Source organism: Heterodontus francisci, chromosome 9 (assembly GCF_036365525.1).
Source record: "Heterodontus francisci isolate sHetFra1 chromosome 9, sHetFra1.hap1, whole genome shotgun sequence".
In the NCBI taxonomy this organism is placed as follows: Eukaryota; Metazoa; Chordata; class Chondrichthyes; order Heterodontiformes; family Heterodontidae; genus Heterodontus; species Heterodontus francisci.
In genome coordinates this window covers 61,432,380-61,451,436 of record NC_090379.1, presented here as the reverse complement: position 1 = coordinate 61,451,436, position 19,057 = coordinate 61,432,380, and the positions used below count along the sequence as shown (strand labels likewise).

Here is a 19,057-nt window from a genome sequence, read left to right as displayed (position 1 = left end):
AGTCACATGACTAACCTGCTTAGAAACCTGGGTTTTTTCTGAATTGTACAAACAATTTTAACTCAAGAGTGTCTGTTTGCTCCTGGACTGAGAAGATCTCTCCTGTCTGCTCCCATCTCTTTCTCACAAGCTTCTGAATCCACTGAAGACACAGAAACCCGAAGAGAGAAAAGTTTCTTACAGTGAACAAGGTTTAAGAAGAATACTGGGCCCCAACGAAAAGCAAGATCTACCTACAATCAAGGACTCTATAGTGAGCTCGAAGAACTGTAACAAAAACTCTTCAGATATTGCCTCAAACCTTTCCACTTTATTTTTCTTCTCTTTTCTGTCTCTATTTACATGTGTGCATTGCGTATGCATGCTAGTGTGGGTGCATCATGTATCCATAGGTGTTAACCAAATTAGAGTTTAAGTTTAATAAATTTCAACTTTTCTTCTTTAAACCTAAGAAAGCCTGTTTGTGCTGGTTTCTTTGCCTTATAATTGGAAAGCGGTGAACAAGGATTCACCAAGTGGGAGCTAAAAAGTGTGTTTAAAATGAAACCCTGTTATGGTAAGACCAGGTGAAGGCTGAGAGGGAACCCCTACACACCTTTCTCACCTGGTCATAACACAAACCACCATTCTGTATGCTGGTGCTTAAAAGCTCTTTGCCACTGTATAGCCCAATTAAGATAGAAATGAATCTATTTGCTGAAGCAGCCACCAGGATCTCTATTTGTGCAATGTAATGGGATTAATTTGCAACTTTCATTACAAGTTATTTTAATGAAACCAAGTCCTGAAAAAGTGCAAAAGTGGGAATAAAGAAAGGACCTTTATTAGCCATATAAGCATCAGGTAACTATCTCGGTTAAATTTGATACTACCAAATAACATTGCCAGGTGAGTGAGAAGCAGTAAGTAATGCTTAAAAATCAACAAAAAGGATATATTTATAAGATTTCATTATATATATATATATATATATATATAAAAAATCTAACTATGCACGTACTTACAGGATAAGGGAAATAATTATTTATACATATATATAGATATATATATAATTAATTAATTCCCTTATCCTGTAAGTATAGTTAGATTATATTGTCTATAGACTTGTCAGCTTCAAATCGCTGTTTTTTCTGGAAAACAATGAGAAAGAAAAAAAAGAATTCTATTTATATAGCGTTTATCATGACCTCAGGACATCCAAAGTGCTTTACAAATGTGGGAAAGTGGAGTTGAGGTGGAAGATCAGCCATGCTCTTATTGAATGGTGGACCAGGCTCAAAAGGCCTTCTGCTCCTATTTCTTAAGTAACATAGGAAATGCAGCAGCCAATTTTCACACAGCAAGCTCCCACAAACAGCAATATGATAATGATCAGAGCGCCTTTTTTTTTTAACCCGTTGGCTGAGAGATTAACATCGATCAGGACACTGGGAGAGCTCCCCTGACAAGGCAGACTTTGGTTTAACGTCTCAACTGAAAGACAGCACCTCTAACAATGCAGTACTCCCTCACTACTGCACTGAACCATCACCCTACATTATGTCCTCAAGTCTCTGGAGTGGAACTTGAAACCGCAACCATCAAACTCTGAAGCAACTGACTCAAAGTTATTGCAGGTACTGAGAATCGTCATCTACTTCTATATTGAAAAGTCAGTGAACTATCATTAGTTATATAATAAATCAGTTCCACAACTTCAGACGATAAATATTTTTGCACTGTTTTAGAAGATTAGAACTAAAAAAACTTAACTAAAATTATATTGCAAACCATGATTGAGATTTTAGTGCTTTGAATAAGACAGAAAACAGTCAACAAAATGGGCAGATTTTTGTCTTTACCAGTTGGGCATTAAGCAGCATATGTGCAGAATACAGAAAGAATTAATCTGGCAGGAAGATCTAGCAACGAAAATCACAAGCCCTTTACGGAACTGGTTTTATTTCCGTTACATTAACTTCAATGAAAGAAAAATCCAGAGGGTTCTGTTACTGGCATGCAATCCTCTACACCAAACTTTCCTTTCATCCACTCAGGCAGTAAGAATAAAAATCTACCCCTCCCCTTGCTAACTTAACACCACGATTATTTATGTAGTGTTATATGTGGCACGACACAATTTGGAAGGATAACTGGTCAGTGGAACTTGTGAAAACTACATAATTTACTGCTCTCCACTTTACATGAAGATTTCAATATCTTAATGGATCTCAATCAAAATGCCAGGTTTACTAAGGAAGTACTTTATCAGTAGATCTTTACTGTTTGATTACAAATGAAAAACAATGCTAGCAACCCAGCAAATCACTGCTTCGATGGAGCAATCTGTCTAAAATGCTAAAACATAAGATGGTTCCGTCCTAAAGGGGCATTTGGGTATTCTTGCCATTAAAATCAACAAAGAAATTTTGCCCTACCTCATAGCCAGATGAAATCACCTTTGCATCTGACTGCAACATTTCCCTTACTTCGCACTGGAAAAAGTGAAGCCTTTAAATTTAATTCTCTCTTGTTGGAAATGACCATTGCCTGGCAATTCTGTAGTGTGAATGTTATTTGCCACTTATCAGCCCAAGCCTGAATGCTGTCCAGGTCTTGCTGCATGCTGGCAGGGACTGCTTCAGTATCTGAGGAGTTACAAATGGAACTGAACACTGTGCAGAGAACATCCCCACTTTTGACCTCATGATGGAGGGAAGGTGATGGATGAAGCAGCTGAAGATGGTTGGCTAGTATCCTGAAGAACTCATGAAGCAATGTACTAGGACTGGGATGATTGGCTTCGGACAACCACAGCTATCTTCCTTTGTGCTAGGTATGACTCCAGACAGTGGAGAGATGTCCCCCACCCTGGAAAACCACCACCGATTTCCATTGACTTCAATTTTACTAGAGCCCCTTGATGTCACGCTTAGTCAAATGCTGCCTTAACGTCAAGGGCAGTCACTCTTGCCTCACCTCTGAAATTCAGATCTTTTGTCTATGTTTGGATCAAGGCTACAATGAGATCTGGAGTCAAGTGGTCCTAGCAAAACCCAAATTGAGCATCAGTGAGCAGATTACTGGTAAGTGACACTTGATCACACTGTAGATGACATCTTTCATCACTTTGTTGATGAGGCAGTAATTGGCAAAATTGGATTTGTCCTGCTTTTTGTGGATAGGTCATACCTGGGCAATTTTCTACATTGTCGGGTAGATGCCAGTATTGTAGCTGTACCAGAACAGCTTGGCTACAGGCGCAGCTTGTTCTGGAGCTCGTCTTCAATACCGCATCCGGGATGTTGTCAGAGCCCATAGTCTTTGCTGTATTCAGTGCGCTCAGCCATTTCTTGATATCACATGGAGTGAATCGAATTGGCTGAATACTGGCATCTGTGATGATGGGAACCTCAGGAGGAGGCAGAAATGAATCATCCACTTGGCACTTCTGGCTGAAGATGGTTGCAAACGCTTTAGCTTTGTCTTTTGCCCTGACGTGCTGGGCTCCACCATCATTGAGAATGGGGATGCTCACGGAGCCTTCTCGTCCTGTTAGTTGTTTAAATTGTCCACAACCATTCACGACTGGATGTGGCAGGACTGCAGAGCTTCGATTTGATTCATTCGTTGAAGGATTGTTTACCTCTATCTATAGCATGCTGCTTCTGCTATTTAGCATGCATGTAGCCCTGTGTTGTAGCTTCACTAGGTTGGCACCTCATTTTTAGGTATGCCTGGTGCTGCTCCTGGCATGCTCTTCTACACACCTCATTAATCCAGGGTTGGTCCCTTGGCTTGATGGCAAGGGTAAAGTGAGGGATATGCCAGGCCATGAAGTTACAGATTGCAGTGGAATCCAATTCTGCTGCTGCTGGTGGCTCACAGTGTCTCATAGATGCCCAGTTTTGAGCTCCTGGATCTGTTCTGAATTTATCCCATTTAGCACGGTATGCCACACAACACAATGGAGGGTGTCTCCAGCGTGAAGATGGGGCTTTGTCTCCACAAGGAGAAAAGCAGATATCCGGGTAGATTACCAAAAAGGAGAGGTTTAAGGAGGAAATTCCAGAGCTCAGGGCCTGAGCAGCTGAAGGTACAGCCACCAATGGTGAAGCAATTGAAATCAGGGGTACGCAAGAGGCCAGAATTGTAGGTGCCCAGAGATCTCAGAGGATTGTTGGGCTGGATGAGGTTGCAGAGATATGGAAGGCAAAGCCATGGAGGGATTTGAAAACAAGGACAAGAATTTTTAACACAAAAACAAGAAATGCTGGATTCACTCAGCAGGTCTGGCAGCATCTGTGGAAAGAGAAGTAGAGTTAACGTTTCAGGTCAGTGACCCTTCTTCGGAACTCATTGCAATTTTTAAATTGAGACATTGTCTGACTAGGAACCAATGTAGGTCAACGAGCACAGGGGTGATGGGTGAATGGAATTTGGTGAGTTAGGATATGGGCTGCTGAGTTTTGGATACGTTCAAGTTATGTACATTGGAAGCAAAGTAACTGATAATGGTAATATGTATGGCTATGTAGATGCAATCTACAACTCCTTGTACTTTGAGGAATTCAGAAACTTGGCAAAATTGGAGAACTGCTTGATACCACTACGCATTTGTCCATGGAGAAGAGTCAGTCAATGAACATGTGGTAACAACACTGGAAATATGAATCTACTTATCTAAATCTTATCCATTTTGGGCATGCGACTCACTGAATCACAAATCTGATTTAATAGACAAATTTAAACTCACATGACGTACTCCATCATAATCTTTCATGTAATATATATACACACACATATTTTAAAAATTGCATATAGCATATACTTCATGACCACAAATGTTACTTCCTGTAATACTTTTCATGTTAATATTTACAATTTTTCTTTTTTTATAAAATATTTACAAGGGGGAAAACCACATTTAAACAATGACAACAACAACTTGTATTTATATAGCACATTAGCATAGAAAAATATCACAATGTGCTTTACTGAGGCTTAAGGAAAAATACTGAGCCAAAGAAGGAAATATTAAGAGAGGAGACCAAAAGCTGGATTGCAGAAGTGGATTATAAGGATGGACACGGGGTTCCAGGTAGGAATTTTACAGCGTAAGGATGGAATGATTGAAGTCATGGCCCCAAGGGAGGTGGGGTGGGGGAAAGAGAAAGTACACAAAGCCTTAAATGTTTTAAGGTAGGAGTATAATGACAGGAGCCAGCTGACAATAGGGAAAGTGGTAGTGGGGCATGAAATCTAAAACTGCATAAAAGACTGCGGATGGATTTGGGTTGCAGGTTCATGGGCAGGAACGTGGTGCTGGGTTGTGGCCTGGTCACTTGAAAGGATCCATTAACAGTTTAATGTCCTTGGCTCCCTCCCTCACAAGGCTGCTTGTCCCATCTCCCCCTATTAATCCAGATTTTTGCCCCACAAGTCTCTGAAACACTCTTCTCAGTTTTACCGACTCCAGGACCCCCACACCCAGATTACAGGACACCCATTGAGCACTCACAAACCTTTATATATTCCCAATACCTCTTTAGTGATTCCAGAACATGCGTGTGTTCTCAGAACCTCCTCTCCAATATCACTGGAACCCAGGACCCTTCTTCCCAGGCCAGCAAACCCTGGGCTCCCTTCCAAATACTGCTGAACTAAAGACTCTTTTAGTATTGCCAAAACTACTTGCATGCTGACATCAGTACTACTTGGCACCATACTTCTGTTCTTAAACCTCTAACTATCCTTACACAATCCCTTTGGTGGTTTATTTATATTCCAGATCTTCCAAATGCATGCTTTTGCCCAAAAACATTCTCCTGTGGTCTTGATTTTGGTAAAGCTTTGATGTCAAATATTTACTTTGAAACAGCCTCTAAAAGCTCTTTTTAAAATGGCACTTCCCCCTGTAAACATATGCCTGTCAGTTTGTTGATGAACTGCTTCTTCATTCTGGTGGATACTTCCCTATCTCACCCTCCTTCAGCAACTAAAATTTCTAATGTTAAGATAAGGTTTGAAACAAAATTAAAAGTATAAAATATATATTTTACTATAACTTGATGAAATTGCTCCACTGAATTGTTTTTGTGTCTTTTTAATATCTGCACAAAAGTGTCACACTTCCTGTAATGCTTTCCTAGCATCCTATTTTTGTCAGGTCTGTGTCACCCTTAAGCTATCATCTGTTACACTTATCTTGTATTCATATCTCCCACCAGTATTTTCTAGAGAAGGGGACCAGTGTTCCACTGGCTCAAGTTTGGTTTTTCACTTCTCCATGTTGCCTTTATCCCAAACTCTTTACCTCACTCACTGGGTCCTACTCATCACTGCTGCTCCATGAGCCCATCGAAAACCCACTGCCCTGTGCTAACAAATACAGAATTCCTGACTATAACTTGGAGACAACTTTTAATTTAACCAACTTTAAGAACCTGCTGCCCTTTTCAAAATATAATGCACTTAAACAATGTTAAGCTGGTTCCCAGTCAGGAGTGGAAGTGGGACTTTCACAGGGAGGAGGATTTTCTCAGTGGGCTGAAGTGGAGAATCAGCAGGATTACTGAAATGCACATAATCCTCATAGTTCTTCCAGATCCCATAACTTATTTTGTAGTACTTCCAGACCCTCTCATCCCCACCACAAAGTTGTATTCCACAAGGATCAGCGCTGGGACCACTGATCATCAATTACAAATTTGAATTTGGACTTGGAAATCAGAAGTACAATTTCAAAATTTGCAGATGACACAAATTGGGGTGGTGGAGGTAGTGGGAGGGAACATAGCGAACACTGAAGAAGAATGTGACAAAACACAAGACATGAATAAACTTGCAGAAGTAAATCCAAATGAATTTCAATATAGTTAAATGAGGTGGTGCATATTGGTAGAAACCATAAGGAGGCCACATACTCCTTGGAAAGTAAAAATCTAAATGAGGTAGAGGGGCAAAACTAACCAGGGGTACAAATACACAAATTATTAAAAGTAGTGATGCAAGTTAAATAAAACCATAAAAAAGCAAACAAAGCACTGGGGTTCATTTCTAGAGGGATGGAATTAAATAGCATCTTTAATAGACCGCACTTTGAGTACTGTGAACAGCTCAGGTCTCCATATTACAAAAAGAATCGAGAGCCTGTGGAGAAGGTACGAAAAGAGATTTACAAGGATGATGTCAGAAATAAGGAAAGATTGAACAGGGGCTCTCTTCCTTAGAAGAAAAGAAGGCTGAAGGGTAGTGGCTTTTAAGATTGTAAAAGGGTTTGATAGGGTAGACGTAGAGAAAAAGTTTCCACTTGAAAAGAAAAAAATTGCAGGGTTAAGGATAAAAGGCGGGTGATTGGGACTGTGAGCTGTTCTTTCAGAAACCTGGAACAGACACAACGGGCCAAATGGCCTCCTTTTATACTGTAACCATTCTACGATTTTGATTGTGGAGAAGACCCAAAACTAGGGGCAATGAATATAAAATGGTCACTAATAAATCCAATAGGGAATTCAGGAGAAACTACTCAGAGAATGGTTAGAATGTGGAACTCGCTACGACAAGGAGTAGTTGAAGTGAATACCATAGCTCGATAAACACGAGGGAGAAAGGAATAGAAAGTTATACTGATAGGGTTAGATGAAGACAGGTGAGAGGAGGCTCGAGTGCAGCATAAACACAGACGTGGACCAGTTGGGCCAAAATCCCTGTTTCTGTGCTGTACATACCATGTAATTCTTTGTAACCCCACTCCTATTACTCTTAGATTTCTACATCTCAGTTCAGCACTATTTTCCCAGCACTGTCACAACCTGTAACTTACATTCCACCACTGCGATAGTGGCGCACACACCTCTGAATCCCCTTCCAACAATCCAAACATTTTCTCTACAATATGCTCAAATCCCAACATGCCCCCTCCCAAAACTATTAAGTCACATGCCTCACCCACCCTACCCCCTACACTCCTACCAATCTTTACTGCAGTCTTCCTCTGAAGCCTGGGTTTTAAAAAAAGGTCGAGAAAAAATTATCTATATACTTAAATGATTACACAATGGTAACAATGGACAACTGGTTTACATTTTAATGCAAAAATGCACATACCATGAAATACAAATCAAAAATCCCACTAACATATCATAGCACTGTGCAAAAAAAACACAATTTGACTTATTCAAATCACCATAATTCAGTAGCCCCGATAAAATATTGTATGATACTAGGTTAAAGCTGTGCAAACTTTTAGTGAGCATCATCACGGGAGATCAGATATGCTTTTGTCCATACTTCCTGACAGTTTAATACTTACTTCCTATAACATGCTTAAGCGTCCTATTTTAAATCCTATTTCTTATACTTAACTCTGATTAGCTAATTTCTCCCATGTCTCATTCCTCTCTCTGGGCCCCTCAGCTCATATTCCTTCTCTCAGCACAACAGCACCACCTCCTGAGGCGTGTGAAAATTAAGGTTCTCACTCATCCAAATCGCTATCGTACTCCCAGTCAAAAAACCTAAAGCCACTTCCCAGCTGGTAATTCGATGGTACAGCCTTTTTCAAGGTAGGAGCCGGTGGCCAACAACAGCTATTTTGGCAGGGAGTTGGATTCCATCTACTACCCCAGGTTCTCCCTGCCCAGTGCTTCCCCAAAGTTGCCAGGTCCCTTAGACCCCCCACTGTTACAAGATTACAAGGATCCATCAATGATTACACATGCAAGTACCCTGTCCATTGCTCCACAGTCCAGCACCATCCCTATGTGCTCACATCTTGGAACCAAGTATTTCCTGCCCATGGATGGCACACACAAGGAAGCTCCCAGCAAAGCAAACATTGCATTTCACCCCTTAGGTTCTATCAAACACCATCATCTCCTCAAAACTGTTTCTAAATCATAACCCTCCACTTTCCGTTATTTGTAAACTCCGCATACTTACCTCAAATCTGTTGCACATGTGCTGCTATCTTCCTTTGTATCCTTGGTTTTAAAATAAGTAAAAGTTAGGAATGAAAATCCAAATGTAAAGGAATATTCAATAATCAAAGCCACTCTTTCATGGTTTTCACAGAAAAATGGAGTCTTGGAATTCAAATTCCAGACCACCAGTAAAAATTCCAGAAAACCATTTCATAAACATGGTAACTGACTTACTCAATCATCTTAAATCAGGAGCACTGATAATACACTGCTTGGTACATGCAAAATATCCCCATGGCTGGAAAACCGAGTGTGCCCCAACTCACTACAAGCAATGCTAAGGTCTGCGAATTGTATATATTCTGATACAGCAAAACTCAGATGGTTTGCAAACAGTATCTGAAACAAAGATCTTTAATTGTACTGGAACACATTATTCAAAGAGATTACACCAGCACAAACCTTTACAAGCCCCTAAGATAATTAGCAAAAGAACCAGATGGGAGATTTAAAAAATAGCACCTTGTTATGATCTGGAAGATAGTGCCTGAAATGGTTGTGGAAGCAGACTCAAGTCATTTTCAAAAGGGAACTAGAGATATACTTCAGAAGGAAAAATTTACAGTGCTAAAGCGCACATGAGTGGGACTAACTGGAGATCACTTTTGAAGAGCCAAAACAGGTACAAGGTATTAGTGTCTAATAGGTTCTGTTGATGAATGTTAAATACCTAGTAGTTGAAGGTAATAGGGTGAACAGGTGTTGGGTGTTGATTCATTAATTGTACTCATATATATATTAATGCTCCAGTGCTGGCTGGAGATTATTAGGAATGGAGTAATAGTTCTGTGGTGAGCAATAAGCAGTCTCAGCATATTCTTCACATGCAGACTTGGAAGTTTCTCTAACATTGGTAGCAGAGGATGGCTGCCTAACAGTGAAGACTGGAGACAGGAGATTAGACTTGGAGTTAATCATTATTTTTTTGAAGAAAGATAACTGAAACCAGGTTTAAGGTGTCAGGATATGATTTTCCACTGCTATTTTGTGAAGCTGAACCTTACGATCAACGGATGAATGAGGTTGATCTATGGACACAGGTTATGTCTTTGCCAAAGAGAAAGCAAGGAATAGCCCTTGCACTTTCGCTTCCTGCCAGAAGCAAAATCCGGGACAAAGAGGCTCATCTGGACAAAGTGGAAGGTTTGGACAAACTCTTAAAATTTATGGATAAAATTTTATATGAAAGATGATTTATTGAATTTCTGAGGCATAACAGGAATTTGATAAATTTAGAAAAATGGCCCTCCTACCTCGGGCGCTATGGCATTGGAAGGATGAATGAGAATGGGCAGAGACTGCTGGAGTTGTGTACCTATCACAACCTCTGCATCACCAACTCATTCTTTCAAACTAAACCCTGTCATCAGGGTTCATTGAGACACCCAAGATCATGTCGTTGGCACCAGCTGGACCTCATCATAAGGCGAGCCTCTACAAACCGTGTTTAAATCACAGTTCCGAAGAAGGGTCACTGACCCGAAACGTTAACTCTGCTTCTCTTTCCACAGATGCTGCCAGACCTGCTGAGTGATTCCAGCATTTCTTGTTTTTGTTTAAATCACACGCAGCTTCCACAGTGCAGACTGCGACACCGACCACTCCCTGGTGGGCAGCAAAGTTAGACTTAAACCAAAGAAGCTACGTCACTCCTAGCAGAAGGGCTGCCCGCACATCAACACTAACAGAATTTATTACCCACAGCTGTCACAAAAGTTTCTTAATTCACTTGAAAAAGCCCTTCAAAACACTCCTGCAGGGGATGCAGAGACCAAGTGGGCCCATATCAGAGACACAATCTGACTCAGCAATGACCACCTTTGGAAAACGTGAGAAGTAGAACACAGACTGGTTTCAATCTCACTCTGAAGAGATGGAACCAGTCATAGCCGCTAAGCGCACTGCACTGCTGGACTACAAGAAAGCCCCCAGCGTGTTAACATCCTTAGCACTTAAAGCCGTCAGAAGCACCGTGCAAAGAACAGCCAGGTGCTGTGCAAATGACTACTGGCAACACCTATGCAGTCGTATTCAGCTGGCCTCCGACACCGGAAACATCAGAGGAATGTATGATGGCATTCAGAGAGCTTTTGGGCCAACCATCAAGGAGATCGCCCCCCCCCCACCCCCAAAAGTCTAAATCAGGTGAAACGAACACTGACCAATGCAAGCAAATGGACCGCTGGGTGGAGCACTACCGAGAACTGTACTCCAGGGAAAATGATGTCACTGATACCGCCCTCAATGCAGCCCAGTCTCTGCCAGTCATGGATGAGCTGGACGAACAGCCAACAAAATCGGAACTCAGTAATACCATCGATACACTAGCCAGTGGAAAAGCCCCTGGAAAGGACAGCATTACCCCTGAAATAATCAAGAGTGCCAAGCCTGCTATACTCTCAGCACTCCATGATCTGCTTTGCCTGTGCTGGGATGAGGGAGCAGTACCACAGGACATGATAAGGCGATTGTCTTTGGGAGATCTGTAGATTTGCAATTTATACAGTCGGGACATTATTGTATTCCTTTCACTAGACCTAACATCTCTAAGCAGAATGTTAGAGGTATTAATGGCATCTGGGGCAGGGGGGTGGTAAGGATTTAAAGGAGAAAAGGCAGATGATTTCAAAACTACATTGGCAGTTTGCACATCCATCTTAGCATAGGTTGAAGATTCTATTAAAAGATGCAGGAGTAATAGATGATGACTACACTAAATTTATTGAGGATGTCAGTGAAAAATGTGATATCTGGAAGTACTGGAGGACACCGTTGTGAGTCTCTCCTTAGCGAATGACTTTAATGAAACCGTAGCGATGGACTTGATGGTATGGGATAAAGACAAAAATATTTTTCTTCTACACTTTATAGAAAAAGCGACTAGATTCAGTTGGTCAAAGATATTGATAGTAAAGACAAAAAAGTAATAGTGGGCAAGATAATAGAAAGATGGAGAGGAATGGGACTGGGAGCACCGGCAAGATTTCTAACCGACAATGGAAGAGAATTTATTTGCCAATGATGAGTTCAGGAGTATGTGAAAATATGAATATTGTAGCAATGCACTCGGCAGCAAAAAGTCCTTTTTAGTAATGGGATTGGGAGAAATTACACCGTGATTGACGGAATGCTCTGAAAAATTCTAGCTGGCTGACCAAATTGTAAATTGACAACTGCTCTGGCATAGGCAGTACATGCAAAAATAACACACTTCAAATGGTTGGGGGGCGAGAGCTCCCATCAACTAGTTTATGGCAGGAACCTGAAAATACTTTCAGCAATGTGGGACCATTCCCCAGCTTTAGAAGGGACTACAATTAGTTCCATTTTTGCAGAACATTTGAATGCCCTACATGCAGGGACCTTTGCAAGCAACAGGTTGTGGCAAATAACGAGCGAACCAAGAGTGGACGAAGTGATAGTGAAGATAGAGATAAGGCCATTTAGCCCAAAGGCCAACTACCGAAAGTTGGGACTAGAGTGACGTATATGCCAGAAAGGGACAGTGAATGGACGGAAGCCACCATTATAGGAAGTGCAGGGAAGGCCACAAGGAAATACAATCATTGGCTGTGCAAGACAAGGTCAGACTATGGATTGGCCGAAGTAAAATTGTGGAAGGCCAGAAAACATAATATAAATTCGGACAGTGGGCCTGATGATTATCATAGTCCAAGGAAAAGGCCATGAACTTGAGAGGAAGTCTGGTCGAAGGAGGGACAAGTAGAGTAGTAGCAGTCCAGAAAGGGATAGGAAATCTAGTAAGGGACGTGGTTTAACAAGAGCAGGCGAGGAGCGCAAGTAGGAGCCCTTACGATAGAGTAGCTCTCGTGGCTACTAACAGGTTAAATGGTAAAGGATGCAAAACAAAGAGCTTGACACATACAGAGGTGCCCGATAAAGAACAACTAGCATTGTCCCATAGATGGATATGTACAGAGAAAGTACTTCCTGATGATACCCATAAAACTAAGGCCAGACTTGTAGCTCGGGGATTTGAGGAACGACTAGGCAACCAAGAAGTTAGAGTAGACTCCCCCAATAACAGGAAAAGTGAGTGAAGATTTTCTTAGCCCTTTTAGCAACCCACTCATGGGAATGTAAGTCTATTGAAATCAAAGCAGCATTTTTTTGCAAGGGGAGAAATTTCACTGAAAAGTATTTTTAAAGCCACCAAAAGAAGCCGGAGATATCGAGGGGAAATTATGGAAGCTAAACAAGTGTGTTTTATGGGCTAAACGATGCATACAGGATGTGGTATTTTTCAGTAGGTCCGTCTTACTAAAAGCTGGTTGTATTCAGCTAAAAGCAGATCCAGCAATGTTTTACTGGTACCATGAAGAACAACTAGCAGGCATTTTCTTGATGCACGTAGACGATCTTCTGTGGGGAGGATCTGCGGCATTTGAGAAATTTGTGGTAGATAAAATTATAAAGGAATTTAAAATTGTAAGTCGGGCTTCCGGAGCTTTTAAATATGTAAGGTTGGACATTAGACAGACAAAGTTGGGAGTAACCTAAATCAACAGTCTTGCCGAAAGAATATTAATAGGATCCCAATAAGTCGGGCCAGATCCTCGCAAAAGGAAGAAGCAGACAGTTAAGAAGCTTAATAAAGCAACTAAACTGGTTGTGCACGCAAATTAGACTGGATGCTTGCTTTGATTTATTAGAATTGAGCACCATGCTGAAACATGCGACTATTGGGAAAGTGCTGAAAGCAGATCAGACATTGAGGAAATTGAGTTTAGACAAATGTGTCCACAAGTTTCCAGCCTTGGGTAACCCAGAAGAAATGAAATGTCATTTTTAGTGATGTCTCACATGCTAATCTTCCCGATGGTTTTTTGAGCTCATTATATTTTTGGTGGGAAGAAATGATAAATGTTGTCCATTAGCCTAGAAATCAAAGAAAATTAAGAGGATAGTTAAAAGCACTTTAGCTGCTGAGACACTTGCACTGGTAGAAGCGATAGATATGGGTATGTATTTATCGAGTATTTTTAAAGGAACTCTTATATAAGGGGCAGAGAAAAGTTTTCCTATAGAATGCTATATAGATAACCATTCTCTCTGGGACAATGTCCATTCACAACAAGTGTCATGGAAATGAGATAGAGGATTGATCACGCGAGTACAAAAAAATGTTGGAATGAAATTTCAAAAATAAAATGGGTTGACACGAGTCATCAGTTGTCTGATTGTTTTACGAAAAGCGCTTGTTCAAGGAAATTGCTGGATGACCTCAGGGCTGTCTTGCGTTATTATATGAGTTGATATACTATGGATATTTTTGTTAAGATCATTTTATCATTCTTTAAACAAGTTTGTTTTCTGCTTGGAAAAAAAGGGGGGAATATACAGAATGTTAATGGCTGCTGATGAAGGTTGATGGTATAATAATGTAAGATAAAGACTAATCATTTTGTCTCCTTTCTATATAAAATGTATGTAATTTAAAGAGGGGAATCTGTTAGTGCCTAAGTTCCGTTGATGGATGTTAAATACCTAGTAGTTGAAGGTGAAAGAGTGAACAGGTGGGGGGGGGTCTTGATTAGTTAATTGTACTCCGATGTGCACATATAAACAGCCAGCCAGCCAGCACTAGCTGGAGATTGTTAGGAGCAGAGTGGCAAGCAATAAACAGTCTCCACAAAAGCATCCTTGTCTGTGTATTCTTCACAAGCAGGCTTGGAAGTTTCTAACACAAGGGGCTGAATAACCTCCTTCTGTGCCGTATGATTCAATCCAAAAGTACTCACTGATGGAAAAAAAATTAATCTTCGTTAAACTTCCCTCCCCACCAGTAAAACACAAATCAGCAAATATACAAACTGGGCAAAGCACATACATGAAATAAAAATAAATATGCTCCTAAATTTTTGAAGAATATGCACAGATCGTTTGCTTGTGGATAACTCAACACTAATTGTTAAAGTTCTTCCCCTCCTCCTTACTGCTATCCAAGTTTCCTGAAGATGTTCCAAAATCTTATCTTACCTTATGGGCTGGAATTTTACCCCCACCCCCAGTTAATGGCCACTTAAGGGCCTCCAGCAGTCGCCACGGGGATTTTACCCGTGGTCGTTCCAGGCCCGAGAGAAGCTGCCTGATAAAAACAAGCGGCTTTCTGACAGCTTGCCGGGGGGGAGGGCCTCATGATCAGGCACCCTGTGCCCAATGAGGGCTGCTCCAACCACCCCAACATGCCTTCCCCCGTCCCCCCCAATTGACCGCCCTTGCCTTGCCGGGGCCTGACCGATCACCCCGGCGAGGCGGCAAAAACTTACCTTTGTTCCTGGGGTCCCCAACATCTTCCTTCTTGAAGCTGGGTTGCAGTCCCAGCAGTGGCCACTGCTCCAACTAACAGCTGCTGACCCCCTGATTGGCCGGCAGCTCCAGTAGGCGGGACTTTCTGCCTCAATGAAGTGGAAGTCCCGTCTCAGACCAATTAAAGGCCCGCGTATCGCAAAATGCACATCAGATCCCCAGGCCAGGCAGAGGCAGGTTCGCCACCGACTTCTCAGTCAGTGGACAGCTCCTGTCCGCCGAGGGAAAAATTCTGGCCATGGTTTCAGTTTAGCACTCTTTACTATAATCCTGATGAAGAACTGAGTTTGTTCCAGATTAATCAGTCAGAGTTTCAACATTAGAAATGGAATTCTGACGTTGTGTAATAATACAGCTGAAGTGATATTTCCCATGACTCACAAAAATATTAACAATTATTTCACAATGCAAGATTGAGCAATTCAGTCCTGAGCACTGTAATTCTGCTCCTTTGGCAATGTCAACTAATGCTGGCCAAAGAATATAATCCCTCTACGCATCAACTGGTATCAAGCAGCATTATTTCTGGGATTACGTTTTCTATCAAAATTTTGGTGGCATCAAATGAAATGTACTTTTAAAATTCACTCATTGGTTACTATTGCTAAAAAAAAATTGCCATACCTTGTCCATCTACAGCAATCACTGCATTCGCTTTGGCCTTCTGAATGGCAGACTTCATCTTTTTCTGAACTTGAATATCCTTAGACATTGGCACTGGGGCAAACCTGCGAGGAGCAGGGGTCTGCAGAGAACTTCCCATGCCAATCCCACCAGTACCAGGTTGACTCCGACAAGCTGAAATTAAAGTCAGTACTTGAGGACAATTTATTAATTTTTGACTTAACTCTGTTGTGAAGGTATCTTGTTCAAAATTGATAACTATGTTGGGCATTGGAAGCTCCACTTTCTTATGGTACAATTTATTTCTTATGAAGGTTAAAAATACATTTAAGATGATGCAATTAATAAAAGCTTTTAACTGGAAACATACAGTACAGAAGATCCCAGCCAAAGTTGCATTTGCTACTAGTAGCTTCAGTGCCGCAGGGACAAGGGAAAAATATCTGTGCCTGATCACTATCCTTTTACATTAGCTGGAAAGTAAGCATCTGTGAATGTCCAGTGAGGACAGAAGCAGGTTGTACTGTCTCAGTGGTCAAATATTATGACCAGACTTCGTATTAATGCTCAAACAGTAAGTATCCTACTTGTGAGAGGTGTCAGAGGGAGTATCAACAGATCTGCATTTCGGCATGAGTCAGCACCTTCAGAAAAAGGGGGATATTTAAAGAGGGAAGAAATAGAAAAAAAATGGAGACACGAAAAGGAAAATTATACTAAGACTTACATTGCAGCCACTTTTCCTCATACATGCATACAGGGACAATTACCATCAGTTTTCAAAACCTGTGCATGCTCAAGACTACAATATGAACAACGTACCATATAGGATCTGGGTTATCCCATTTATAAACACACCATTTTCTTCCTAGAGCAGTACCCAATATTGAAAATCATGCTCCTCTTAAAGGGAACAGTAAATCATTTAAAGAGAGACCACTACTTTCTCTAATCTCCAAGTTGAACTTATTAATGTTTGAACAAGAGTAAAGATATATTGAGGACAACATGCACACATAGCCTCATATTCAAGTTCCTATTAATTTGGGTGCTATCTCTTCCTTTACCAATACAGCAATTAGATGTAAAGGAAGATTTTACACAAAATTCTACCTGCATTTAATGTCAATACAATTTTTGAAAGGTGGTAAAGGTAACAATTTAATAGAAGGGTTCAACTGGTAGGTGGGTCAGTAACCAGTGGATATAGATTTATGATAACTGGCAAAAGAACCAAAGGGGAGATGAGGATTTTTAAAAATAAATGCTGCAAATTGTTACGACCTCAAATGCACTGCCTGAAATGGCAGCAGCTGATTCAAATAGTAATTATGAAAAGGGAATTGGATGCAGGATTATGGGAAAATAACAGTGGAGTGGACTAATTAGATAGCCTTTAAAAATGAGGTCAGAGTTCATAGGAAATGCTTCCTTTCAGGCTGTACGATTCTATGACCCAGGCCTGCAAACTAGCTTTTGGAAAGCATTACGTTCCACTACATGATTCTCTCTTCTATGAAAGTGACTGGATATTCACTGTCACCAAACTGAATACTCAGGCTTTTCAGCCAATAAATTGTTTTATTTACACAAAATAGATGCAGAAACAATAAACAGTTTGGCCAGTAAAACATAAGTTTCACTGCTTGCCTCTATACATAAAACAATAAAGACATCACTTGTTTTCTCTCTAAACATACTTTAAACAGAGTTTTACTTGATGTAACCAGAGACTAGCCTAGCTCCCCTTGTTTACATCAAACAGCTGTAGATCTGTACACAAACTGAAATTTTGACTGTCCTGTATAATTCTCCATTAAGAAATCGCTGACTGAAATGCTCCTCAATGAGGAATCCAGCCAATCAATGCCCTTGCCCCTTCTTGAAGCCACTACACAGGCTAGAACCTTTCCTTTTGATTTGTCAGCAGGTAACTTGGAACCACACCTGCCAGCTATCCTGAAGAAAAGCAGTAAATGGCCACATCTCTCATCCTTGCATTTAATCGAAAACCCAATTTTTGACTACAACAAAGCAGCTTGTGATTGCAAATATTGGCCGGGGTTGATTAACCAAATAACTAAATGGACCAGATAAAAGCTCGCTCCATATGAAATCCATTCCAGACAAATGTCTGTTCAGAACTTATGCCTTTTCGTTCCAAAGATGTATGTCCTTGGTATTAAACCCTTTCATGCTGTTTACCCCTTGTATGACATTTCTATCAATACAAAATGTAAGTTTAAAAATTCAAGGGTCCAAAAAAATGTCAAGGGGAAATCTTCAAACTGCTGGAATTTACAGGATTTATAGGAATTTATAGTATTAGGAATGCACTTATAATTTTGCTATAAAGAGCAAACAGTTGAAATATGTTCTCTCCCTTTTTACTAGCCTTGCTGCTGTTATTGAGTAAAAATAAATGCCTTATATAAATTGCAGAAAGACTTAATCTTCAAAATTATAAACAAACTATATTGTGAATTTAGTAGTATGTTGAGAGATTCTTACTCTTTACAGAGCGTCATCTCACAATCCTGTAGACATGGAATTTTAAGCATCAGGTAAGTGATACTAAAAAAGAGAAAATCTTCTAATGACAGTTCCTATACAACAAGACCAAAATATTGATGCAACAATGTCAGGCAAACCCCCCACCTGCCAAGACTGAGGCACACCTGATTTCACCAGATGAACATTAAAACTTAAAATTGCAAGCCCCTGACCGGAAAGACATTTGCATAGTAACAGAGTGTTGGAACAAGGGGACCCAGTCGTTGCTTCCCCAATAAAACAGAAGTAATGGTCAGACCAGATTAAGTCACATGACTGATTGTTGGAGTTTTTTTGAATTTGAACTTCCAACAGGGAAAGAGATCAGAAGGTTGTTTTTCTCCTGGACTGAGAACACCTCTCTCCTGTCTGCTCTCATCTCACTAGCTTTGTAAATCACTGAAGACACATGAACCCCAAGAGAGAAAAGTCTCCTACAGTGAACAAAGTTTAAGAAGAATACTAGGCCCCAAGGAAAAGTAAGAGCTATCTCCAATCAATGCCTCTATGGCGAGCTGGAAACACAGAAACAGTAACAAGGCTTTAGAGACTGCCTCAAACCTCTCCATTTTATTTTTCTTCTGCAC

At 40.7% G+C, this 19,057-nt stretch overlaps 1 protein-coding gene across 4 annotated transcripts in view; it reads right to left on the bottom strand.

The window, feature by feature from the left end:
- The window catches only part of kiaa0586 (KIAA0586 ortholog), a 654,782-nt gene that overhangs the window by 556,649 nt on the left and 79,076 nt on the right, over positions 1 to 19,057 (bottom strand). For all 4 annotated transcript variants that reach the window (XM_068039229.1, XM_068039231.1, XM_068039232.1 and 1 more), the window contains exon 8: positions 15,918 to 16,091. In XM_068039229.1, the coding sequence (XP_067895330.1) occupies positions 15,918 to 16,091 (174 nt within the window). The remainder of the gene's footprint in view (positions 1 to 15,917; positions 16,092 to 19,057) is intronic.